This window comes from Eleutherodactylus coqui, chromosome 13 (assembly GCF_035609145.1).
Source record: "Eleutherodactylus coqui strain aEleCoq1 chromosome 13, aEleCoq1.hap1, whole genome shotgun sequence".
In the NCBI taxonomy this organism is placed as follows: domain Eukaryota; kingdom Metazoa; phylum Chordata; class Amphibia; order Anura; family Eleutherodactylidae; genus Eleutherodactylus; species Eleutherodactylus coqui.
In genome coordinates, this window is record NC_089849.1 from 21,626,856 (window position 1) to 21,653,281 (window position 26,426).

Here is a 26,426-nt window from a genome sequence, read left to right on the forward strand (position 1 = left end):
ATGTTGGGGTCAAAGGTCTTGCCTGATTAGCGGGCCATCTCAAAGGCCCTTTATCTTCCAGGCCATATTACTGTGTTTTCATCGTTGGAGTTGGCCAGTAGAAATGGAATCTCCGCTGAAGAATGAGTTTTTAGAAGTTGTCTTGTAAACTGTTTAACTTATTTGTGTTTTTTTTCCCTTTTTTTTTAGGTTGAGCTTCACGTTCACCTGGATGGGAGTTTCAAACCAGAGACAATCCTCCATTTTGCAAGGTAATTATCTAATCATGCTATGTACTTTCAGGATGGGCTCATGTGGCAGTAGCATGCCAAGTAGCCAATTACCGGCATATATTTTATAACTGTGAGGCCGTTTTTGGCAGTACCTTTTTTATGGGTAAAGTCATTTATCTAAACACGTTTCAACTGTACAGCCAATAACCACATTGCAAAACTGTGTCAGTTTGCAACAACACACCTATAGATTGGCTGCTAGGGATAGCCAAGTTCAAGTGTTGGGATATTTCTGGTGGTCCTTTTAAAAAGAATGGAATGGCTATGCTTATGCGCAGCCACCACTCCACTCCATTCATTCTGGGACGCTCTGAAGCTCCGTTTTCTGGATTGGGAGTGATCACAGATGGGGCCCCCATCGATAAACAAGTTGTCTCCTATCCTGTGGCTTGGGAATAACTTTTATTTTTTATTTTTTTTGTTAAACCCCATTAAGGAAACTTAAAGATGCTCTCCACCTAAATTTCCTTATTAATAACACAAGATGAGAATGGGATGCAGACCCAAACTCCCAACTCTTCCCAGTAACACTCCTAAAATAGCTCAGAATGCCTCTGTTCAGGCAAATTTACACAAGCCTGCCCCTCTGTGCTTACAGTTCATGGAACAGTTCTTTAAAAAAAATGTAGCTTTCAGCAGGTGTAGAAGCAGATGGATGCAGTTCTTATAGGCTCCTTGAGGAGAGGTGGGTACAGCCCAGGCCATTCTATCACTTTTGCTATTGGATAGTGAAAACCTCTCCAGCAGATGTATTTTTTTTTTAAACAAACATGGGGGTGAGGAACTGGCCCAAGAGGGCTTGAAGGTAAAAACTAATACTAGGCTATTGTGTCCTGATTTGCAAGACCAGTAACAAAAATACACGCTGACACACTCATACACATTTAATGAAACACAAAGCTGTTATATATACTGACTGAATAAAAATGCAAGATTCTTAGTGAATATTTTGATCAAAACATGTGGGCCCATCCGCCATGTCCAGACAACAATTGCTTTTGTATGGGTTCCTACAGCTAACAAACATTGCTCTCTGGGTCTAAACCTCAATGGGTTCAGGGAAAATAGGTACTCTAATTTAAGGGGCAAAGGAATAGATGGATGGAGTACAAAACAAAATTGCTGCCTCTCCTGTGCAAATGCAACTAAAAAGCAAACCATTTCCAACAAATAAATGTGCAGGTGCAAGTAAGCCATGACTGCAACAAATGCAGTAACAGAGACACGCTTCAACAGGGTAAGGTGCAAGGAGAGGTGTATGACAGAATTGGGTACCCGTCCATACGCAATGGTTGCCTGGATGTGGTGGATGGGTCCACATGTTTTGATCAAAATATGCGCAAATAACCTTGTATTTTTATGTGGTTAGTATATAAAAGAATTAAGTATTTTTATTGAGATCTTAAATGTGTAGAAGTGCTGAAACATGTTTCTGTGACAGGATTTGTTGCAGCAATGGCATATGTGTACCTGGTCATTTAATTTATTTGTTGAAGGTTTTTGACTTTGTTTTTTAAATGGCAAAACCGACATCACGTTCGGGACGCATTTTAATTTGTAGTATGGAGCCCCCTCTCCTGTTTGTGCACTTCTGAAGCTGAGATATGAAGTCTGTTTGCTGGAATCTTCATACCATAGAGCCGCATTATCTTTCCTTGTGACTCCAAAAAGTACTGTTTCTGATTATATAGCTACTAATCTACAATTTTTTTCTATCCAGGAAAAGGCAGATCGAAATTCCAGCAGACTCGGTGGATGAACTCCTCAAGATCATCTCCTACGATGAACCTCTCAGTCTTACAGAATTTCTGGCCAAATTCGCCCATTACATGCCTGCCATAGCGTGAGTCACTCACCAGCCCCGCCAACTCCTGTCATTAACGAAATTGGATTTCTTTTCCATTTGAGTCTCATATGTAACTGTTTATAAACCAGATGTTCTCTGATCCCAATAGTAAAGAAAACAAATCCTCGGGCGAATTCTTGCTCTGTTTTTCTGTATTTTCTGGGTTTATGGAGGCAGAGGAAGATTTTTGAAGAAGTTAATAAGGTCCTGGATGGGACTAGATTTTGACAGAGGAGGTTGATGCCTTAGGCTCGGGTTATGCAGCTGCTAAAGTTATGTTGTTTTGCACACGGCTGTGTCACCATCTATTGTCCAGCTTTCTGTAAAGCTTTTGACCTTAAAGGGATGCAGGACTTAAACATTTATGTCCCATCCATATTGTAGGCCATCAGTGTTTGATTGATGTGGGCCCATCCTGTAGGGCCTTCGCCAATCAGCACAATGAACAGGAGCGTTGCGTCCCCTTTATTGTTTGTGTCAGGGAAATTTCTGCGTACAGCACCAATCAGGCCCACCCCAATGCCCCGCTGCCGGCGGTAAAGAAGAGACACCACACATGGAGGTCTGGTATAATTCCTCACACGGGGACATAACTGTGCACTTTATTACAGATTACATGGGGTCTTATACCCTTTGGTCACATCACTAGGAATGGGTAATGGTCTCATTGGCTCAAATTCACCGCATAACCATATATGTGAAGTCCGCAGCTGCGTTCGAGGCAGTGATAGTCATATATGTAGTTAAACAGTCGTTATCTTGATACGGCGCCTCTGGGAAAACAGCCAAACATGCGGCCTTCGGGTCCGGTTCTGTATCATCTCTGAATTTCTGGACACATCTCTCTCAGCCTTGCAAACCTTTGGAATATCTGATATAAGGCGACATATTAAGTTTTTCTCATTTTAGCTTTGAATAGAACTTGCATACAGGAATAAAAGCATAAAAAACCTATGGCAATATATACATATACCCTCACATTTGTACATGCACAATAGCTCATCCATTGTGCTGCAGTACCAGGCATGGCTGCCCTTATGTTGCTGGAGCACCAAGCAGAGAGAAGTGGCTGTGGTTGAATAAATAATGATGGGGACCTGTCACCCCCTCACTGTACTACTTGTGGAGTCCTGGAAACAATAGCATGTCTGTCCATGGCCTATATCTGGTATTGCAGTTCAGCTCCATTCACTTGAAGGTGATGAGCTGTAATACTAGACATAGTCAATGCACATATGTGGCACAGATTCTAATTTTGGACAACCCCTTTAATTCCCGGAGAACCCCTAGAGAACTGTGATACCAGTCAGGGTCCTTTCACGTGTGATAATATAACAACTTGATTGGTACTTGTTCAAAGGGCCTCCAGACAGGTAGATGCAAACTGTATGGGAATGACAATCGTTAAAGGGAACCTGTCACCACTTAGCTGCACCATAAACTAAGTTAGGGTACTCATGGAACAAGTCCTGTGCAGCCCAGGTACATCCTTTTTATACTTGCCCGGCTTCTCATTCCCAATCTGTCACCCATGAAAATTGGTGTACAGAAAGTACTGCGGACTCCTCTCTGCAGGCTGTGCGCACACAAACCCTGTTCTCTCTGGGTGTATTTACATATACAGCCTGCAGAGATTAGTCCGATGCACTGTCCGTATGCCGACTTTCATTGGTGACAGTGGCATCTGTGCCCCACAGGTCGCCCCATGTAAAAGGACCCTTAGTTTATGGAGCTCATAGGTGGCAACAGGTTCCCTTTTAGGGCTGAGTCAGACGAGCGTCTTTTTTTTGCACATCTAAGTGTGCAAAAAAAAACCTCCACGAATTAGCAAAATGCGCATGACCATGGCTCCGTGCCCATTGCTTTCAAAGCAATGGGATGCAGGCAACCCCTGGAGTGATTTTCGGGGAAAGGCTTGAAATATAAGTCCTTCTCTGAAAATCATCCCTAGCTTCTGTAAAAAATAAAAAAAGTATATACTCACCTCTCCGCCGCTGTTGGGGCTCAGCGCGTGTTCTCTCTTCCATGCCTGAACTGTACTGAAGCACTTTCAGCAGGCAGGAATTTAAAAATCCCTGCCTCCTGAAAGGGCTGTGTCTGATTGGCTGAGTGCTCAGCCATTCATTGAATTTAATGAATGGCTGGCCGCTGTGACCAATCACAGGCAACACTCAGCTGTCATTTAATGGCTGAGCATTGCCTGTGATTGGCTGAGCACTCAGCCAATCATACACAGCCCTATAAGGCCTATCCCCGCCTGCTAAAAAAGAACTTCAGTGCAGTACCAGGGAGCCAAGTATCAAGATGCGCTGAGCCCCGACAGCGGCGGAGAGGTGAGTATATATATTTTTTACACCAGCTAGGGATGATTTTCAGGGAGGGGCTTATATTTCAAGCCCTTCTCCGAAAATTACTGTGGGGTTGCCTGCAGCCCATCGCTTTCAATGGGGCCAGCTGCAGTCCCAGCCTCATTGAAAGCAATGGGAAAAGATCGCGATCCTCTGCCACAGCTGTGGCAGCGGATTCCTTCATCTCCGTGGGAAGTCCCCTTGTCACTGAACACTGTGACAGTGCTGTCAGTGTTCAGTGATGAGGGTACTCCCCGCGGGGATATTTCACATGTAGCACGAACCTTGCCGCTGCATGGATGTCCTATAAGATTACATCGGGAACCAATGTTTGTTTTCAGATGCGCTTTCTTTTGCGCACATAGGTGTGCAAAAAAAAAAATGCTCGTCTGACGGAGCCCTTAATACGATAGTTTTTTTTTTCCCATTCGCTTTTATTATCATTGGCAGCGCATCCTGTCTAGAAGAGGAAATGTGCTGCTGTCGATGATGATATTTGTGGCCGCTTAGAAGATATGATCAGCCAAGAAACAAGCTGATCACTGCCCTGTTCACGTGGGTGCAGTAATCAGGAACGAATATTCGTTTTAACGCTCATTAAGACAATTATCAACCATTGTAAAAAGTCTTCTTAAATGTCAAAAAATCCCAGCCGATTTCTTTCCATCCACTGAGAACCAGGGCGATCCTATACCCCATTCTAGTAGACCTCACATACATGGCTACCCTCTACTGAAATGAATGGACATTATATAATCTAGGTGAGATCCGGGATCTACTCTCCTGCGGCTTTATACACTTCATTATTAGTTTTTCCCTCTATGCGCACCTCAGGCTTACGGTGATTATCCAGCCTTGATGATAAAAGTCTGGGATTCACTTTAATCCGATGTGTACTCGGCTGAGCGCGTTCATGACTCCTCATCACATGCTGGTTATCAGTGGAGACCGAGCGTCCATCATGTGAGGCTGTAATACTGGAGGATGAGAAACCGCCGAGATGTTCAAGTGCATACAAGGACATAATGCAATACGATCTGCCTGATCCTTACTCTGCACCACATTAGGAATACTTCCAGATGCTGACGTAATCTGTAAAGCAGATCCCCCTTACTGGGACCCATTTGGGGCTATTTCCTCACTATTAAGTTGCAGGGCTGTCTAGCTATGCCGGCGATCAGCTGATGAGCGAGCATATGCTTATGCATCAACTTTGACTCTTTATGTCGGCATCAAAACAAAAACAGTCGTTTGTTGGCAGCACATTCTCCTGTGTGAACAGGGGGCTATGCTCCCGAGAAATGCACCTAGTATGGGGACAAATGATCATAGTACCGATCATTCATCACTATACCACCAATGCTCTGCCAGTGTGAACAGTAGTACCAGCTCCGACTGCTATTATGTCTGTTGGCACTCTTTCAGACCAGCAAAGGATAGGGGCATGTTGTACTTGTAGTTATATTGATAGTCCTTACTTGTAGTTTACAGTTACTGCGATGGTAATCAATGACTCCCTGGTGCGCTTGTCTTTATATACAGAAGCCAATCGGAATCAGGAGAGCTGCAGTGTAAAGCATGGTGATAAGACAGAGCAACAGCATGAGACACTGATAATTCAAGGGGTGGAATTTAGATTACCAATATCTTCCATTAGATTTCGGCTAAAATTTACATCACATTCTGGTATGAATTATAGTAAATCTGTGGGACCATGACCCCTTTTTTGTGAAACTCTGACCACGTTTTATTAAAGTGCCGAGGGCGATTCTTTAACACCAGAAACCTGGCGTTAAAGGGTTTGTGAGTACCCCCTGTCTGGTGTTCCAGCATCCTCTTAAATGGGGCAGATCTGCAAAACCAGACAGAGCCTATGACCCAGAGGGGTGCCGTTTCTGAAAGCATTTCTAATACCATGTAAAGAACTTTTACCTGTGCTTTATATTTGACGAATGATTCATCTGTTTCTTCTTTTAGAGGTGACCGAGAAGCCATTAAGAGGGTCGCCTATGAATTTGTGGAAATGAAAGCCAAGGAAGGGGTGATATATGTGGAGGTCAGATACAGTCCTCACTTTTTGGCCAACTCCAAAGTGGACCCAATCCCATGGGGACAAAAAGAGTAAGTGAGGATTTTTGTATGTGCCATCCCATAGTGTTCATGTTATAATCATCCACTAGATGAAAGTAGTCAGTCCTAATGGTACAGGTTTCATGGGTGGTGGTCTCGTGATGCAGATTCAGGATACGATGCAGCAGAAGGAGTTACAAGATGATACAATATTTATTTACAAACAAAGAAATGAAAGGGAATAAGCAGTTAAACTTTTACCGTAGATTTACTTACTGCTGCCTATGACTAAGGCCGCCTGCATACGACCGGGTCAGATTCCGGATCCCTCACCAGAATCCTACCCTATGACTGTCCTGTAACCCCGTGTACCTGTCATTTGTTTTCTTCTTTTGTACTGCGGATGCTCCGGAAGGCTTGCCGTTGGATATGCGCAGTACAGATTATTCTGCGTCTTCGCTAGGCAATGACGCGGGTCCCGCGACCTTTCTGCAATGTTTATTGCGGAAGGGCCGCTGGTCGGACAGCTTCCATTGACTTTAATGGAAGCCGTCCGTGTAGACACCGCTCAAAAATAGAACATACTGCAATTTTTTTTCCTCCACAAACGGAAAATCGCAATGGATTTCTGCTCATGTGCAGGAAAAAGCACCTCTCCGTAGCATGCTATGGACGATAGATGCTGCAGAACCCGGGGGGAATGCCTGCCCTGGATTCCGAAATGCAAATATGCCCGTGTGCAGGGAGCCTAAATCTGAGGATCAATAATACTTTATGCACAACAGGAAATGATGCAGACAAAAGATAGTTTAAAGTTCAGTCCTGTTAAACAGAAATACAAATCGGTCAGTCTGTACTTTAAGAGGTTAACACTCAACTACTTGCAACACTGTCCACTTTAACTGCAGTCTTCGAACCCCGACTGAGAAGTCTCTATTATGTAAGCTTGTGTCCCTGTGGCCCTTTCTCAGTTCGTAACCACGAGTACTAAAACAGTTCAAATCCTACACAACAGGTCTATTTTTTAACTGTTTGAGTCCCTAGCAGCGTGCACACCTAATGGTTCTACTGAGGCCGGCCTCACTTACAGCAAGTTGTGTGTGAATGCTTACTATGACTGTCCCAAGCTAGTCCCAGGTCTAGAGCCCTCCTCTAACACGGTTTCTGTAAATCCATATCGCTGTCTAGATGTCCTCCCACCAGGCTGGGTTAGATAGCACAACTGCTCTGGTCCTCCTTGCAGACAATAGCCTCCGGTTCCTATCCACAGCATCCAAGATGCTCTCCACACAGTCCTTTTGCAGCCAGTGTCTGTTCTCCTGCTGTTGCGCGCTCTCTTGAGCCTTTCTCTTCAGCTCTTCCAGCAACACCTTAAAGGGGTTGTCTCACGGCAGCAAGTGGGGGTATATACTTCTGTATGGCCATATTAATGCACTTTGTAATGTACATCGTGCATTAAATATGAGCCATACAGAAGTTATTCACTTACCTGCTCCGTTACTAGCGTCCTCGTCGCCATGGATCCGTCTAATTTCGCTTTCTTCTGGCGTTTTTAGATGCGCTTGCGCTGTACGATCTTCTTCCTGGTGAATGGGGCCGCTCGTGCCGGAGAGCTGGTCCTCGTAGCTCCGCCCCATCACGTGTGCCTATTCCAGCCAATCAGGAGGCTGGAATCGGCAATGGACCGCACAGAGCCCACGGTGCACCATGGGAGAAGACCCGCGGTGCATCGTGGGTGAAGATCCCGGCGGCCATCTTGGTGAAGGAAGAAGAAGGAAGAAGTCGCAGAGCGGGGATTCGGGTAAGTAATAAGGGATGGAGTGTAGCGTGTCTGAAGCGGCTGCTCCTCTGAGTGGCTGGGAGCCGCCACAGTAGTAAGAGGGGAGCCAGGCACTACTCTTCCCCTCTTACGTAGATATCCATCAACCCATTATACATAAACTAATGATTCATGGCATATCCGCAGCCTACTAATATTGCCTATATACCTGGCTATTTAAAGGGGTTGTCCCGCGCCGAAACGTTTTTTGTTTTTTTTTCAATAGCCCCCCCATTCGGCGCGAGACAAACCCGATGCAGGGGTTAAAAAAGAAAACCGGATAGTGCTTACCTGAATCCCCGCGCTCCGGTGACTTCTTTCTTACCTGGTGAAGATGGCCGCCGGGATCTTCACCCTCGGTGGACCGCAGGTCTTCTGTGCGGTCCATTGCCGATTCCAGCCTCCTGATTGGCTGGAATCGGCACGTGACGGGGTGGAGCTACGAGGAGCCGCTCTCCGGCACGAGCGGCCCCATTCAGAAAAGAAGAAGACCGGACTGCGCAAGCGCGTCTAATCCGGCGATTAGACGCTGAAAATTAGACGGCACCATGGAGACGGGGACGCTAGCAACGGAGCAGGAAAGTGAATAACTTCTGTATGGCTCATAATTAATGCACAATGTACATTACAAAGTGCATTAATATGGCCATACAGAAGTGTATAGACCCACTTGCTTTCGCGGGACAACCCCTTTAATTCTATAGATTCTATAGAGCTGTATGAAGATGACTTAATTTTCCTTTTTGACACATGTACATGTTAAGACCAGTTTTATAGGCAGCCACTTATTTCCTTGCCATATCTTTCATAGGAGGAGGGTGACTTGGGCGTGGCACCATTTCACAATATGTTCAGGTTTCCTCTTTATATATGAGGATTGCTCTACAATATAGGTGAAAAGAGGCAAAAAAGAAATAAATCTACAGCGCCCACTAGTGCCTGCCGTAGCCATTGCAGTGGCGATTCTTTCATATTTCTTATATATTGTTGTTGTCCTTATACCTTTCTTCTCTCCACAGGGGGGACATCACACCGGATATTGTGGTTGACCTTGTTAATCAAGGATTACGGGAAGGAGAAAAAGCCTTCAACATCAAAGCCAGGTCTATTCTATGCTGCATGCGGCACATGCCAAGTAATGTATTCCAGCCCCCGCTGCTCTGTTTTATCTTCTATCCTGGCATAAATTGTTCAATGTCATGATCGCTGAACGAATTGTTGGGAGCGTTTACATGGGACGAAATATTGTTTGTTGACTATTTAGGGGCCGTGAGGTTCTTTGGTGGGCGTGTATTTGAAATTTTGACGCCCTCTCCAAGCACACTCATTGGTTACTGGATGCACATAAATATGTGCGAGTGGTCTTCGAGTGAACTCTTGCTACTGCCAGAGGTTGCAGCATCGGGTGTTCCCTCAAAGGCCGAACTAGTGAAGGACCGCAGCAGCGAGTATTGTTTCAAAGACCATTTTGGGACTGTTCAATCAAGGATCACTGACACTTATTTATGTGTTTTTGGGAACCAATGAGTGTTACACAGGGGGGGGTAAAATGTTGTAAGAAAAGGTGGGAGCCAATCAGCGTTCAATGGTTGGGGCAACCTGAACAAGTGCCCACCTCCCTGCAAAGATGTTCATTGAAAGACAACGAACACTTGTTTATACAAGGCGATAATTAACAACTAGCGACTATTTTTAGGTGAACTGAAACAAAGTAACTAGTGTATGAATTCTCGCTCATTAACCGGTTGGTGGCCATATTTACACAGAAGAACTATTGCTCATATTTGCTCTGTCAAGCGACTATTTCGATGATAGTTGTCACCATGTGAAGCCACTTTAGACTGAACAGTTTTTTTGTGATCTACAACTATGGAGCTACTTGGGCCTACAAGGGTGTTAATAATAATATGTTAGTAAATGGGTATAAACAAGTATATACTGCTTCTAAAGAATACATGCAAAAAGTGGTGCAGGTGGTCAAAAACAACCAATCAGAAGTGATCGCATTGGTAGCTATGGACAGGTTATAGTTACTAATTAATTCAGAAGGATCGGTAATCCAGGGATTATTCTGATTGCTGGATTGGAATCAGGTACAATTTTTTTTCCTAACATGGGGAAAATTGGCTTCTACTTCATTGGGAGTTTTTTTTTTGCCTTCCTCTGGATCAACATTGGGGAGAAAATAGGCTGAACTGGATGGACATATGTCTTTTTTCGACCTAACATACTATGTTAGTCTTTGCCCCCAGCACTAGAGTCCATAGTCAATAAGACTACATGTCCATGAGACACCCGAAGTCAAACAGTTTCTTTCTATCTGAAGATGTCACTATGGTGTGCGACAGTAGGAGGAGAACAGGATGAAAGCTAAAAGTATCTGGGGTATCCTGTAGACTAGAGCGCCATCGGAGCTCTTCCTCTGTGGTCAGGAGAAGACAACAATGATGCGTTCTGTAGCTCATTATTGATCGTTACCCCTCGGCCAATCATGCCTAATTCTCAGATGCCTGCCAGCATAATCAGTATTCCAATATAGATCAGGGGTGAAGAGTCCGTATGTTTATAGCATAAGGCTTCCTAAGATAAGAAAACCTTATTCTGGAAATCTCCAAAAGTGATAAAGTACTAAAACTTCCAGAGCAATAACCATGTTGTGCCAGGATTACCTGACTGAGCTTGCCACTGAAATACCCCAAACCAAACTGGTTCCATTTTCTGGGCAAGTCTGGGATTTGTTCGGGTGATTTAGTGCTGTGCAGCAATCCCTCTAGTTGATCCGGTTCCTCTAGTATTTGTGTATAAAATAACAGTAGGTAATGAGTGAAGAGCTTGTACTGTTCTTCTTGTGCTAGAGTACAGGAAGGTGTTGACTTTGGCAGATGTGGCTGCATGGCTCTGAGCAAAAGGGAGCCATAAAAGGGGAAAAGTTCAACTGGTTCACTTACAAGGTTGTCCAGGATCAGGAAAAAAGAATCTATTTCCCTGACCTCTAGAAACTGGTTAGATGGCACCCGGTGCAGGAGTTTGTTTGCTGCCCCCTGTCATAATAAGCAAAAAAAGATATATATTGCACTGCTAGGCCCCCTGTCCACGACCATGAATTCGCCGGCGGTAAATAGTCAGCGAATCACGCAGGCTGAAGCTTTCCATAGCGTTACTATGGAAAGCGGCAGCCCCTGTTCACGAGCGGAGAATCATTGCAGTTCTCCACTCGCGGACGGATTTCGCAGCATGCTGCGAATTGCCCCGATTCTCTGTGGTCTATCTGTCAGATATAGGCTGACCTGCGGAGAACCGTGTGCCGACTCCTGCTCCTGGGCGGCGGCTCCCGCAGCGGAGATCCGCCGCGGGATACCTCAACGCCAGTGGACAGGAGGCCATAGGCAGACTGCCTGTATTGCAGAAAGTAGCAACATAACAATACTGTGCCAGAACAAAGCTCATTACTTGATTACAACACCAGAACCAAGCTCAGTACATAAATACAGCACTAGAACCAAGCTCATAACATAAATGCAGCACCATAACTAACCTCAATACACAGATACAATACCGGAAGTGAGCTCATAACCTAAATAAAGCATTAAAATAGCTCACTGCATAGATGCAGCACCAGAACCAACCTCAGTACATAAATACAGCACCAAAATCAAGCCCAGTACATAGATACAATACCAAATCTAAGCTCATAAGATAATTACAGCCCTAGAACCAAGCTCAGTGCATAGATACAGCACCCAAACCAACCTCGGTACAGAAATACAGCACCATAACCAGCTCACAACATAAGTACAGTGCCAGAACCAAGCTCACAACATAAGTACAGTGCCAGAACTAAGCTCATAACATAAATACAGCCCCAGAACCAAGAGCTCAGTGCATAGATTCAGCACCCCGACCAACCTCAGTACAGAAATACAGCGCCATAACCAGCTTGCAACATAAGTACAGTGCCAGAACCAAGCTTAAAACATAAATACAATAGCATAACTAACCAATTGTGTTGTGGGGGCACTGATGGGCTGACAGTGATGCCTTCAAACATGAAAGGGGAAGAGATAGAGCCAGGAGGAGGATGATTCATGTAGCTCAAAGTGGATCATCTGGCTGGGCGGACCTAAGAGGGCAATCACCCCAGCCTACACTCTTAAGTGTCCTCACTGACTGGACTTTGTTAGGACGCCCCCAAGGCCAAATCTGTAATCTGAACTGATGCAGCTCAGGAAAAGTCTTGGAGACGGAAGTGTGAGGTCCAGACTACATTGGCATTAGCAGAACGGAGATCATGGAGAGGGTGATAGTCAGAGATGAGGGAGGAGATCTAGGGCGGCGCAGCGCTGTGGAGAGCTCTATGGATCAGAGTGAAGATCTTAAAGATGTTTCAGTTGTCAATGGAAAAGATGCTTTATTTAAGAGAGACTAGGTTGTCAGAGCCCCTCCGCACTTAGAATGGTCACAGTGACCTGACCTGTGAACTACATGTAAGGGGGGAACATTCGACATGGTGGTTGTTGAGAGACCCTCCCCCACTTAGAATGCCACCACGGATGGAGGGTAAGGGGTGGTAAGCCGTCAGCAGACATGATCTTTTAATAATTCTGCAATGACTTCAGTTTGAAAACCAAATCCCATCAGACATAAAAAACAGAAGCACTATAGTCGTGATCATGTTATTTTCCACAGAGGGCAGTATTATAGTAGATACTTCAGTAAAGATCTACTCGTCTGTCTGTGACATACGGACATGAGTAGTGATAACTGATATCAGAAGCCAGGAGGATGCAAAGAACGATTCTCTTCCACCTCTTGATAAAGCATACAAAGTGTTTCACCCAGCAGAGGGCAGCAGTGAGCACAGGAGGAAGCACTTCCCACGCTTAAGAGAAATGAGTGCTCCATCCTGAGGCATGATGGGAGTGAGACTTATATTTACAGGTATCATTAATTTCAGTGGTGGCCCCTAACATATTGCTATGACCTCATGTGTAGGGCCCCTCCTTATAGACTGCACTTCTCAGATACCCGACAGGTCATCCCAGCAATTATCATTGTGTGCTTTTACACAGGAATGACCATCGCTCAGTGATTGGAGGCGGAGCGGGCAGGGATCGTTCTGGCCCACCTGCCTCCGTTGACAGTAAACAGGCAGTAGTTCGTAGATGAATGACTGACTGCCTCTTTACACGGGCTGATTCACCGTTCGTTATTTTTAGGCATGCATAAACTGAACAATGAATGAATTATCATTCATCGTTCAGTCGGGGCATGCTTTTACACTGAATGACAATCATTCAGATTCTCGCTGATTGTGCGAATATGAACAATTTCTCAGCCCTAAGAAGAGGAGGGATTGTGTGTGTGTGTGTGGGGGGGGGGGGGGTTGTCTTGTCTTCTGCTTCATTCACTCACCTGACAGCCTACCAGTCACAGAGGTTGTCCAGGTTTAGAGAGACATGACTGCTTTCTTTCAGGAACAGCGCCACACTTGTCCATGGGTTGTATCTGGTATAACAGCTCCAATATAGTGAATGTAGCTGAGCTGTAATGTAAGACAGGAGTGGCGCTGTTCCTGGAAGAAAGCGGGGCCCGCTCTGTATACTTCAAAGGGTTGCTGGAGTTTAAGTATTATTTTTGCTTTTTCTGTAAATTGTTGTGTTATGAGAAGTAAATCAGCTTTGTAATTGATTGTAATGAGAATTCAGCTTATGACATTATTGTAGAGCGCCCCCTTAGCTGACCGCAGACGCCTGTAATCATTGCAACCATATATGCCCCCCTACGCTCTACTTTTGAATTGGTGCACAGTGGCCATCCCCCCAGTCCCACCTGGCCATTTGGGCATCCAACAGTACCAGGCACAAGTCTCTTCCGTCTTTGGCTCCACACAGGCGGGCACAATAACATCCTTCCATCCCATCAACCTGCATGGATAGAGGAGGGCATCGGCTCTCCCAATCTACTTGTGATTATACCAACTGCCAGGGAAGGTGGGTGGTGGAGGCCCCATTGGTCTTCGAGAGTGAACATGCCCAACATATAATCCAGCTGTGGTTGACCCTATATGGTGACGCCCCGTTACGTTCAGTGATGGATAATAATGTCTCTTATACTTGTACATTGAAGGCTTCCTTCTGCTCTCCTTACAGACTGGTCCTTAGAGGTGGTGGAACTCTGCAAGAAGTATCAGAATGACACCGTGGTAGCCATAGATCTGGCCGGTGACGAATCTCTCAACCTTGAGGCGGCGCCGGGGCACAGGTTGGCATATGAGGTGAGCAACATATGATGAGGTGGATGTTACTACAGGCAATATCCTTAATGTATAGCAGTAGGGGCACAAAGTGAAGAGTAGACAAATTGTGGAGTCTAGAAGACAACCCATCAGTGAAGTTGGTGGCTACTCATAAGTGAAGGGAAGTTAGTGATCACTTTATGGCAGCGGTCCCCAACCTATGGGTGTCTATCAGCTGTGAAACTACATCTTTGCTGGGAGTAGTAGTTTTGCAGTAGACAAGTTGGAGACCACTGCTGTAGATGTATCCTCGACTTGCGGTGTCCTCAGCTCTGTGGTTTGTGGTTGCCCCTATACTTGTGCACATGAGTTCTTTACCACCACTATGTAATGTTTCTATATGAAGCCAGTGCTCGCCCCGGGAACAGTAGAGCTCTGTTCTCTCACAGGCCCGCGCCTTGTTCCTCCGCCGCCTCTGACCTCGTGTGGCTTCTTATTTATAAGCGAACTGCTTGTAGAAGGGATATTTTGAGATATGAAGACTCTGAAGGAGCTGGCGGTCCCGGCGCTTGTATGAGGGGCTGATCCTACACTGCGGACAAGGACTTCATAGCATATTGATGGCTCTTGGTGAGACATGTTCTCAAAGTAACCCTCCAGTTTCAGGACAAAATTCTGTCTGGGACAGGGGTATATTACTTGCAGTTCTTCTCTGTCGCCCCTCCGATCCACTAATTTCGGGCCCTGTTTTCGACTGTCCAGTGTGCCAGCAGCAATTTTCTAACTACCTAATGCACACTGCCTTGTTTTCTGATTGGCCAGTGCTGATCACGTGAGCAGTGCTGGCCAATCAGAGAGCAGGTATAGTGCCTTGGTAGAATAGAATACTAATAATGCCAACTTGCACAGACTTGTGTGCCATATACAAATTCATACTGTTAGCAGGAGGGTGCAAGGACAAGTCAGTGCATGACTGCTTGCTAGTTTCCAGTAAAGCATGGCTCCAGCGCCTCCACAGTAAAACGTAAATCATTATTAGTGCCTTATTAAAAAGTCACAATGGTCCAAATTAGTTCATATGACTCAACGCGTTTCAAGCATTGCACTCTTAGTCATGGCAATGAACACCCTAAGAACAGGAAGGTAAAAGCACCTTGAACCCTTGATGTCACCGATGCATCACATGATGTAATCCACCCATCTAATTGCACTAGGGACTTTTGGATCGTATTTTTGCAAAAAACGGAGCTTAATCTAAGTGCATGATATCATTTTTATAATTAAAGGGGTTGTCCCGCGGCAGCAAGTGGGTCTATACACTTCTGTATGGCCATATTAATGCACTTTGTAATGTACATTGTGCATTAATTATGAGCCATACAGAAGTTATAAAAAGTTTTATACTTACCTGCTCCGTTGCTGGCGTCCTCGTCTCCATGGTGCCGACTAATTTTCGCCCTCCGATGGCCAAATTAGCCGCGCTTGCGCAGTCCGGGTCTTCTTCTTTTCTGAATGGGGCTCCGTGTAGCTCCGCCCCGTCACGTGCCGATTCCAGCCAATCCGGAGGCTGGAATCGGCAATGGACCGCACAGAAGCCCTGCGGTCCATGAAGACAGAGGATCCCGGCGGCCATCTTCAGCAGGTGACTATGAAGACGCCGGACCGCCGGGATTCAGGTAAGCGCTGTGCGGGTGGTTTTTTTAACCCCTGCATCGGGGTTGTCTCGCGCCGAACGGGGGGGGAGGTTTAAAAAAAAAAAACCCGTTTCGGCGCGGGACAACCCCTTTAAGACTTGGAAGGATGTCTATTATCAGGCTGCACAATCCAAAACACTTCTCAGAAGTAAACTGCGCTGCTCGCCGCCCCTTCTAGGTTTGTTAACTGTTTCTATACCAGAGAAGCTGACTGAAGAAAGGCTTCTATTATCCACATCCTGTGAATGCTTCTAATAGAAGTAGATGCCGTGTCTGTAATCTGCTCCGCAACTCGGCGTTTTAACTTTCGGCTAGTGTAACCAACGTAAGATGAGTTTCATATATCGCATCTAATAATATGGACTACACAATACAAATCACAGTGGATGTAATTCTATATGTTCTTGAATTGGATGCACTATTAGAATAAGTCGTGGTCACAGCGTACTTGCACAGACTGTTTCTGGTTTTTCCACATTTATGTTCAAATAAGGAAGATGGAACAATACCTCTGCAGCGCCACCTATTGGAGGGCAGCATTCCTGCAAATTAATGTCCAACGCTTTATACAGGTCGTTGCAACAATGCTGCAATATTGTTGCAAAGACCTGTATAAAGGGTCGGACATTGATTTGCAGGAAGGCTGTCCAATAGGTGGCGCTGCAGAGGTATTGTTCCATCTTCCTTACTTGCATATATTTCCTATACGAGCATGCATGGCCTTATAAGTCTCTTCACTCACCTTCTAGGTGCTTTCCTCAAGGAGCGACAATACCCCTTCCAACTCACATCATAGGCCTCTCACTAGCGAGCCAGAATCCTACTGCACACTGATGAGGGGCAAAACGCCCGAAACAGCTGTCTGTGTATGGATTCTGGCTTGGTTTTCAATTCCCAATCACTATTGCAAAGACCTGTATAAAAGGTCGGACAATGATTTGCAGAAAGGTTGCCATCCAATAGGTGGCGCTGCAGAGGTATTGTTCCATCTCCTTATTTGCATATATTTCCCAGAGCAGCATGAATAGCCTTATAAGTCTCGTCACTCACCTTCTAGGTGCTCTCCTTAAGGAGTGATGATACCCCTCCCGACCAGATTTATGATAACCCGTAATTTTAGAAACACTAGAAAAGTTTCTGTTCTCAGTGAACATGGTATGGGCTGAAAGATTGCCCAATCAGCAGCCTTCTCTGGCTACAAAACGACAACTTGATTCCAAGATATCTTATAGGATGCTATTTTGGTATAAAATGGGGAGGGTTTTTTTTTAACCAATTTAGGCTGTTTTTACATCTGCGATGGGGATTACGTTTTCCTGCACCGTTCGGGGAGCAGGAAAGGGGAATCACCTAGCAGAACAGTTTTGTTTTATGATGAAACCGAACAGCGCCGAACAGACACCATTGACTATAATGGGGTCCATTCGCTTTCCGCTCAGCTGCCTGGTTTTTGCTGGAAGTTCTGGCATTTTGTGCCAGATCTGCGACAGAACCTCCGAATGAAGGTTCCGGCGCAGGTGTGAACCCGGCCTAATGATGTCATCATACTCACTGCTGAAGCTGGTGGGAAAAAACAATATTGTTGTCTTGTGATTTCATTTTTTTTCAATAAATCCCCTATTTTTTCTTCGGTAGCTCGTTGAACGGTGCATTCAGGATATCCCCAATCTCTAAATCTATGTTTGGTGGCAAATTCTTGTTCTTTATAATCATCTTGATTTGTGTCAGATCATAAAAATGGGTCCATTTTACCTTCGTTATTATATTGATGTATGTCATGAAATTTGTGATGTCACCGAACTCCCCTGTGCAAATAATGATGGCATCATCAATGAAACACCCATACAATGAATCTTAGATGAAAAAGCGTTGGTTTCTGAAAAATGTTTTTTTTCTCAACACACCATATATATATTCCTGCTAAAGAGGGTGAGAACCTGACCCCATAGTTATGTCTTAATACACTGATATGTCCATAATATATTCACACAGTTCCTCTGTGTATCGAATATATCGATAAAGACGGTCAGCAAGCGCAGTACTGGCCATGTCACGGGGTATACAGAAGTCCAATGGACATACAACTGTACCCAGAGGACCACTGGAAGTCAGAAAAGACCCCCAAAACATCTTAGGTGTCTTTAATGTAGCCTGGTGTCCACTGAACTAAACGTTGGAGCAAATGATCAATATCCTATATTATTGGATGAAGAGGAAAAATTTTGGTAGTGGATTTTTGGTAAACCATTAATAACAGCCAATATAGGATGTGAAGATAATACAAATTCGGCATGTTTATCCATCGAAATACCCAAAGAAATACCCTCAGCCAATACGTCAAAGAAATAAAAAAATACCCCCCCCCCCCCCACCTTCCTTCCCCCAATAATTCCAGACGTTGGTTTTTCAATGAACATATTTACCATCCGACACAAATCAACTTTTTGGATATTAGTTTAACGGGTGATATAAAATTCTAGCTTGGTAGACCTTTCCATTTTTCATAAGCCGACAGCCGGTAACACAGTTTTACATGCCTCTAGTTCACATCCCTCATATACAAGGAGGTGAATACCAAGTAGGGGACTGAGGGTGACTACCCACTACAGTTCTACTTCACTGCGAAATCCGCAGCGTCTTTTTTTCTCCAAGGGGGACTTGTCAATGTTAAAATCTCATTGCGCAAAATTGCGATCTTGCCGCGACGTGTTTTATAACATTAGAAAGTCCCATAGACACCAGGAAAAAAAAACGCAGCAAATTCGCAAACGCTAGTGGGTAGTCACCCTAAGGGTGCATTCACACGAACGTATATCAGCTCGGTTTTCACGCCGAGCCGATATACGTTGTCCTCGGGTGCAGAGGGGGGAGGATGGAAGAGCCAGGGCCAGGAACTGAGGCTCCCGCCCTCTCTCTGCCTCCTCTCCGCCCCTCTGCACTATTTGCAATGGGGAGAGCCGGGACGGGGTCGGGGCCAATTCCCGGACTTTAGCCCCACCCCCGTCCCGCCTCTTCTCATTGCAAATAGTGCAGAGGGGCGGAGAGGAGGCGGAGAGGGGGCGGGAGCCTCAGTTCCTGGCCCTGGCTCTTCCATCCTCCCCCCTCTGCACACGAGGACAACGTATATCGGCTCGGCGTGAAAACCGAGCTGATATACGTTCGTGTGAATGCACCCTTATAAGGATGACGAGAGCCGATACAAAGGAAGATTATCATAACAAACTAAAATTCGCCACCAAACATGGATTAAGAAATCAGGGATATCCTGAACGAATCCTTCAATGAGCTACCAATACAGGGAAAAAGCAGAGAGGATTGTGGCTGCTCTCACACCGGCGTTAGGGTCAGTTCAGGGTTTCCGGATATGTTTTTTGTTTTTAGAGGAGGGAAACTGATCATTTTTTTTCCCATTGAGTTCAGTGGGGTTTGTAAAAAAAAAGACTTCCATTTCCTCACATTCTGTCGGTTTCCGTTTTTTGGATGGAAAAATAACGCCGCAGACTGCACTATTGTCCCATAAAAGAAAATGGAGATCTAATGGAACAGAAGAAAACGGGAGTCTTTTGGTGGTTTTTAAACCCCTTTAAAATTAATGGGGGAAAAATTGATCCATTTTTTTCCATGTGATTTCAGTTTCTCTCCTCCAAAAACAGAGCAGAGAGACGGAAACCCTGAACTGACCCTAACACCGCTGTGAAGGCAGGAGGTTAAATTACAAAACAAACGAGACAACCATATTAACAACTGCAGGTAATATGCACCCTTTATTGCCGGGGCAGAATTATGTCCCAAAATCCGAGGGTCGCTTTAATAATACCCATCTGATGCCAATATCTGACATCCTTCAACTTCACAATAAATCACCGGACATCTGCATACTAGATGGGGTAAGGCTATATTCACATCTGCATTCGGGGATTCCGTTTTCCTGCTATTTTCTGTTATGGGAACAGGAATGGGGAATCCCCTGTCGGAACTGACCCGCTTTTTGCCGGAATTAAACAGCACTGAATGGACCCCATTGACTCTAATGGGGCTCGTTTGGTTTCCATGGGGCCATCCAACATTTTACTGGACCAAAACACCCTTCATGCAGGACGTTTCATTTGGCATTACATGCCAGAACTGCGATGGGGAATGCAGACGTGAGTATAGCCTTAGTGGGATTGCCTTATCAATAGATCGACGCAGATCGAGCTGCTGAAATCCCCACTGGCTAGAGGTGGCCACATAGTGTACATGAATGTACATCTATTCAAATGAATGGAGAACCATGGTGGTCCTGATCAGAGGCGTAACTTGAAGCTCCTGGGCCCCGGTGCAAAACCTGTAACAGGACCCCCAAGTATAATGCTTTATTCATAGTACTGGGCTCCCTATATGGAGAAGAGAGGCGTTATGGGCCCCCTAAGGCACCTGGGCCCGGGTGCAACCACATCCCCTATAGTTACGCCAGTGGTCCTCATGAATCTTCCAGAGCGACAGGTCCGCCTAATAGACAGGATGGAAAAGTCCTTAATGGCCGAATACGAGGGGTTATCATGATGGGACTGTTCATTTAAGGTTTCATTCACCCAAGATGATAGTGATGTAGTCCTGCGGTGGGACATCTACACTGCATTCTTCTTTATGTCCATCCTTCTAGTGCTGCACAGGAGAAGGAAGTGAGCTTACAGTATATTTACTCGGGATCTCAACAGTAATGAGCCACAAGGATGCGTCTGTGAGAGATGTGACACACCAATATAGTAACGTCTACTGTACAGGGAAATCCCGCTCATTGCAGGTGTCGGTTCCATCATGTAACTTCCTCTTATCATTGTGTAACAATTCCTCCCCAGATCTCTGCTCGCTGCTATTGAATAAGTCTTATATTGCAATCCCACTATGCTGCAATGCAAACTTTCAGCTGTTTGCAGACAAAAATATATAAATATCTCAACACAACTAATATAGCAAGTGGTTTGATGTGTTTTATCTCAAGCACACTTGATGCAAGCAGTGAAGCCCTTGATTAGTTGCATCAGGTGTGCTTAAGACAACATCTGATTTGCAAATATGTTCTCTTATAAGGGATTCTATTCAGGGGGTTGAATTTCTGAGGCTGCAGTAGTCATTAAGGCTGCCATTACATGAGCGCTCGCGGCCACTAGTGATCATGTTTCTCAATATTTATGGCATTCTAGTTTGTGGCAAAGATGCTCGATGGGATTGAGATCTGGACTTTGGGCTGGCCGATGAGGTTTCAGATGTTCTCTGAAAACAAAGCCTCAACGCTTTGTGCCGTATGACATGGTGCTCGGTCATGTTAGTAGAGACACAGAGCTATACCAGAGTATTGCCACAGGGTGGGTGATGCCACATTGTCCTGAATGTTTCTGTACCCATTGGCGTTGAGGATGGACTTCACTATAACCAATGGCCCTCGTCCTTCCTAGCAGAAACACCCCCACACCGTAACAGAACCCCCTCCAAACTTCCCTGTTGGGATGGTACAGTCATATAGAAGCTGCTCTCCAGGCGACCGTCACACCCAAGTGCGTCCATCCGATCGAAAGATGGTGTAAAGTGATTTATCCGTCCGTGACACTTGCTTCCACTCACTTACAGTCCGACGCTCCAAGTACCATCACAGGCACCTCTGCGCATTCATTGCTGCGATGTTTGCCAGCCAGCATCTATATAATCAATTATAATCCAGAATGCTGCTAGCACCACCTGGTGGCGCACTGTATGCATTGCATACACATAGTTAGAAGTCACCTAAAATTACCTTCATAAACCGCTCGTAATCATAGCTTGGCAGTATACATGCAAGTGTAACGGTTTCAGTTTTGCCCTCCACAGCCCTGAAATTGTTGTACAGCATGCCAGTTGGTTGCAATTGGTCCAATGGGCATTTCATATGTATACATGGTTCCGGCACTTTCCCCTTCCATCAGCTAATATCACTCCTCTTGGCTCCTGATTGACGTCTGCTGCACTTGCGCCACACTTTCGTAATCGCTGCATTATCAGGTTCACTGACATCACTGTGCATGGGCCTATGCTAGAAGCGTGGAGCATGCATGGTGTGTGGAACACAAGGGGGCCGGAGAAGTCAATCAGGAGCCAATGGAGGGGCAGACAGCCTGGAGCAGTCATACAGCTGAAAGTAAGTAGCAAACTGCATGAAAACAGTGATTTTGGCGCCACGGAGTGACTGTGCAGAGAAACAACGGTGCGGGTACACTCGGATGTATATTGCTATCATTGATTAGTTTGGTTTGTGACGTCACTTTTCGGTGACAGGTTCCCTTTAATGATTTCCCTCCAAAGGGACCTTTCGCAAGGGTGGAATTTGGCCCCAGCACGCACCGCGACACGTGAAAAAGTCTGCAACAAAATCCACAGGCCGCCTCCTTGCGGGTTTTGATGTGGAATTTAAAATGGGTTAATTCTGCCAGCAATTCTGCAACAAAATCTGCATGTAGACCTGCAAGTATCAGAGCAGAATTCCGCAGCGGTATATTAAGCCACGTCTTACAATGCTGATTGCGGAATACTTCCATTAGTGTGAAAGAGCCCTTAACAATCCTAAAGTTCCGAGATAGTAGGGTCTGTAATTTTTGAAAACAGCGCCACTCTTGTCCATAGGCCATTGCTGGTACTGCAGAATTCACTTTAATGGGGCTGAGCTGCAGTAGCAGAGACGGCCCATGGACAAGAAGGGCGCTGCTTCTGAAAACAAGCAAACCTTATTTTCCAATCTTGCTTTTGTGTGTTCATGCTGGAGTCTGCCGAGGGATTATCGCTGAAAATGGCAGAATCCTGCCAGCAACCCCCGTCACAATCCGCTGTTCGCCGTGCGAATTTTGGTGTGGAATTCCAGGATGGCATATTTCTCAGCCCTGTTGTGGAATATTCTATCCTGTGTGCCTTATATTGTGCCACACGTAAGGCTGTCTTCACACGGGCACGTGGGATTATGGTCAGTAAGAAAAATGTTTTACATGTGTTTTTCATACTATTTTCACACGCGTTTTTTATCGCAAGTTTTTCTCTACTCTGCTCGTCCTAGTTTTTTTTTTTCCACATGGTTTCCATAGTAACCGGTGTTAAAAATGCGTCACACTCACATGAAAATTGCATGCAAATCAGATGGCGCGTGATTGTGGCGCATTTTTAAAGCTCTCCCATAGAAAATAATGGGCGATTCTTGAAATGGAATCACCCAAAAATAGAACATGGAGCGATTGTTCTAACTTGGACTATCGGTCAGAGAGAAAAATCACATGTATGGGAGAAGGACCCGTTCATTTGAATGGGTTCATTCACACAAGTTCTATCCTCTCGGGATCAGCGGTGTGAATATATAGATAATGACGTTGGGGCTTATTCACACAAGTCACTGGCGTAGTACAGAAATCCGTTCCTATAAGACATGCCCTATTCTCCTCCAACTTCTCAGATGACAGTCAGCATTCAAATCAGCGGGTGTGCAAAAAATAAATGAAAAGAAGGACACCTGCAGCTCCGATGTTCTCTGATCATTGTTTAGCAATTCTAGAAATATATACCGGTATATATATATTTTTTCGCTTCAGAGGAAAAATGAGCTCCAAGTGGTTTTTGTAATATTGCTATCTATATACTGTTGCCCGTGACCTCCCCCTCACTATGCTTCACTCTATCAGCCTAAAGGACACTGCTCTCCTGATTCTCCTCCTACCTTTCTTACCCCTCCTTCGGTGTCTCCTTTGCTGGCTCTATCTCCTCCCTCCTTCCTCTCGCTGTCGGGGTCCCCCGGGGCTCGGTCCTTGTTCCTCCTCTCTTCTCCATCTACACAGCCCCCCATCCCAACATCTCCATATCAGTATCTGGCACCACCATAACCCCCAGACAGCACACCAGCTGCCTTGGGGTCACACTGGACTCTGACCTCTCCTTTACCCCCCCACATCCAATCTCTGGCCCGAACATGCCACCTGCACCTCAGGAATATTACTAAAATCCATCCGTTCCTCACCACGGACACGCTAAAGACACTCGTCGCCCTCATCCACTCCCGACTCAACTACTGCAACTCGCTATTCATCAGCCTCCCCCGCACCAGACTCTCCCCTCTCCAATCCATGCGAAATGCAGCACCTAGGCTCATCTTCCTGTCCAGCCGCTACTCGGACGCCTCTGCACTATGTCAGTAACTGCACTGGCCGCCCATCCACTACAGAACTCAATTCAAACTCCTCACCCACAAAGGTCTCCATTGCGCCGCGCCACCGTACATCGCCTCTCTCCTGTCCGTACACCACCTAGCCCGCACACTCCAATCCACTAACGCACTCAGACTAAACACCCCTCTAAAACAAACCTCACATGGTCGCCTACAGGACTTCACCAGAGCAGCACCCATCCTCTGGAACGCTCTACCCCCAAACATCCGGATAATTACGGACGAACGGAACTTTAGACGTGCCTTTAAAGATGCACCTCCCCCACAATATACCCCCTGCCCCTCCCTATGGCTCCCCACATTCTCCACTTTGCCTATCGCATGTATCTTCTGCCCCTGTACCTCCTTACCTCCCCCTCCCGGGTTGTTTCCAAACTATTGTATACCACACGAAATTGTCATTTTGTTTGTGTTCCCCGGCGCTTGAAAGTGCTGCGAAATAAGTTGGCGCTATGCAAATAAAGATTACCATTTTAAAGAGGTTGTACCACTCTTATCACCTACCCATAGGATTAGTCTGATGGGTGGGATCTCACCCCTGAGCCCCCTAGCTATTCCCCTGTTCTCGTCACGTTGGGCTCCCTGCACCCGCTGCAGTGATGTCAGATTGAATGGCGCAGCTCCATCCATTTCAATGGGAACTAGCCGAGTACAAGCGCTCAGTTATCGCGGGCCTTCCCATTGAAGATGGATGGAGCTGCAGCGTGCATGCGCGACCAGCACTTCATTCAATCTCCTCTCCAAGGCGGAGGGTGCAGCGAGGAGAAGGAAGGACACGAGACCCCCATTCTCAGGGTCATTGAGGGTCTCAGTGGTGAACTCCCCACCTGTCAGGCTTTAATAGCCAACGCATCGTCTGAAGTGGCTGTTATATGAATTTTGTCTCATTTGGAGCAGCAGAGCGCCCTCTAGAGGCCTCTGAGTTGGGGAAGTTACATTTCACTAACCCTGTATAATCTGTAATATGGTCCCCATGTGCTGTGTACCATTTAGGGACCTTTCATACAGGACGAAGCCAAATCCGCAGCTATTGAACTCCACAAGGTAACTGCGGACTTCGATGCATGATTGCAGGTCTTAAGCTAATTTCAATTCCGCATCACAATCTGTAGGTGGCCTGCAGAATGGAGCGCAGCTTGCAGTGCAGCCTATTCCGTCTTGTGTGAAAGGTCCCTTATAATACTGGTATCTTCCTATGTGGCAGAGGGACACTTGGACCCCTCAGGGTCTGTTATACCCACCCCAGTACCCCTGATGCCCCTGGACCTGGCAGTGGATGGCTCTAGGATGTATCTCCAGGGCTTATTGCATTAGTAAATGTCCTTTTACCCTGCAGGAAGCTGTAAGGTGCGGCGTTCACAGGACGGTCCATGCCGGAGAAGTTGGACCCCCGAGTGTTGTCAAGGAGGTAAGAACATAGTGCAGAGCAGGGGACTGGGGGTCCGCAGTGGATGGGACGCATCAGACCTGTACTGTGTTGTATTCCAGGCGGTGGAGGTGCTGAAGGCAGAGCGGATCGGGCACGGATACCACACCGTAGAAGACCCGCACCTCTACAGGGAGCTGCTCAACAAGGAGATGCATTTTGAGGTGGGGACTGTAGTGAATAGACTGATGTGTAAAGACATGGGAGGGGGGGGTAGGATTTGCAAGCTTGCTTGCTTATAGTTTTTACGACTGTGCGCGCTATTAGCAGCTAGATGGCGCTGCAGCCTTATAGAAACTACACTGTATATGGAGAAGCGAGGCGCGGGGACATAATTTAGTCTTTGCAACATACTGTTGGGCGACAAGCAAAGTACCAAATATTAAGCTACGGGTACGCGCTACCGGCAATTTGATTGAGATACATTTTTAAAAAGTTTGCCCAGAACATGTTGTGTCACCGCTGCACCGCATCTTTCTATTCACTGGTTTTGAGTAAAAT

General features: G+C 45.8%; 1 protein-coding gene across 2 annotated transcripts in view; it reads left to right on the forward strand.

The window, feature by feature from the left end:
• ADA (adenosine deaminase) overlaps positions 1-26,426 on the forward strand; it is a 99,463-nt gene that overhangs the window by 66,862 nt on the left and 6,175 nt on the right. For both annotated transcript variants that reach the window (XM_066586269.1, XM_066586268.1), the window contains exons 2-8: positions 190-251; positions 1,993-2,115; positions 6,444-6,587; positions 9,375-9,490; positions 14,505-14,629; positions 25,836-25,907; positions 25,988-26,089. In XM_066586269.1, the coding sequence (XP_066442366.1) occupies positions 190-251; positions 1,993-2,115; positions 6,444-6,587; positions 9,375-9,490; positions 14,505-14,629; positions 25,836-25,907; positions 25,988-26,089 (744 nt within the window). The remainder of the gene's footprint in view (positions 1-189; positions 252-1,992; positions 2,116-6,443; positions 6,588-9,374; positions 9,491-14,504; positions 14,630-25,835; positions 25,908-25,987; positions 26,090-26,426) is intronic.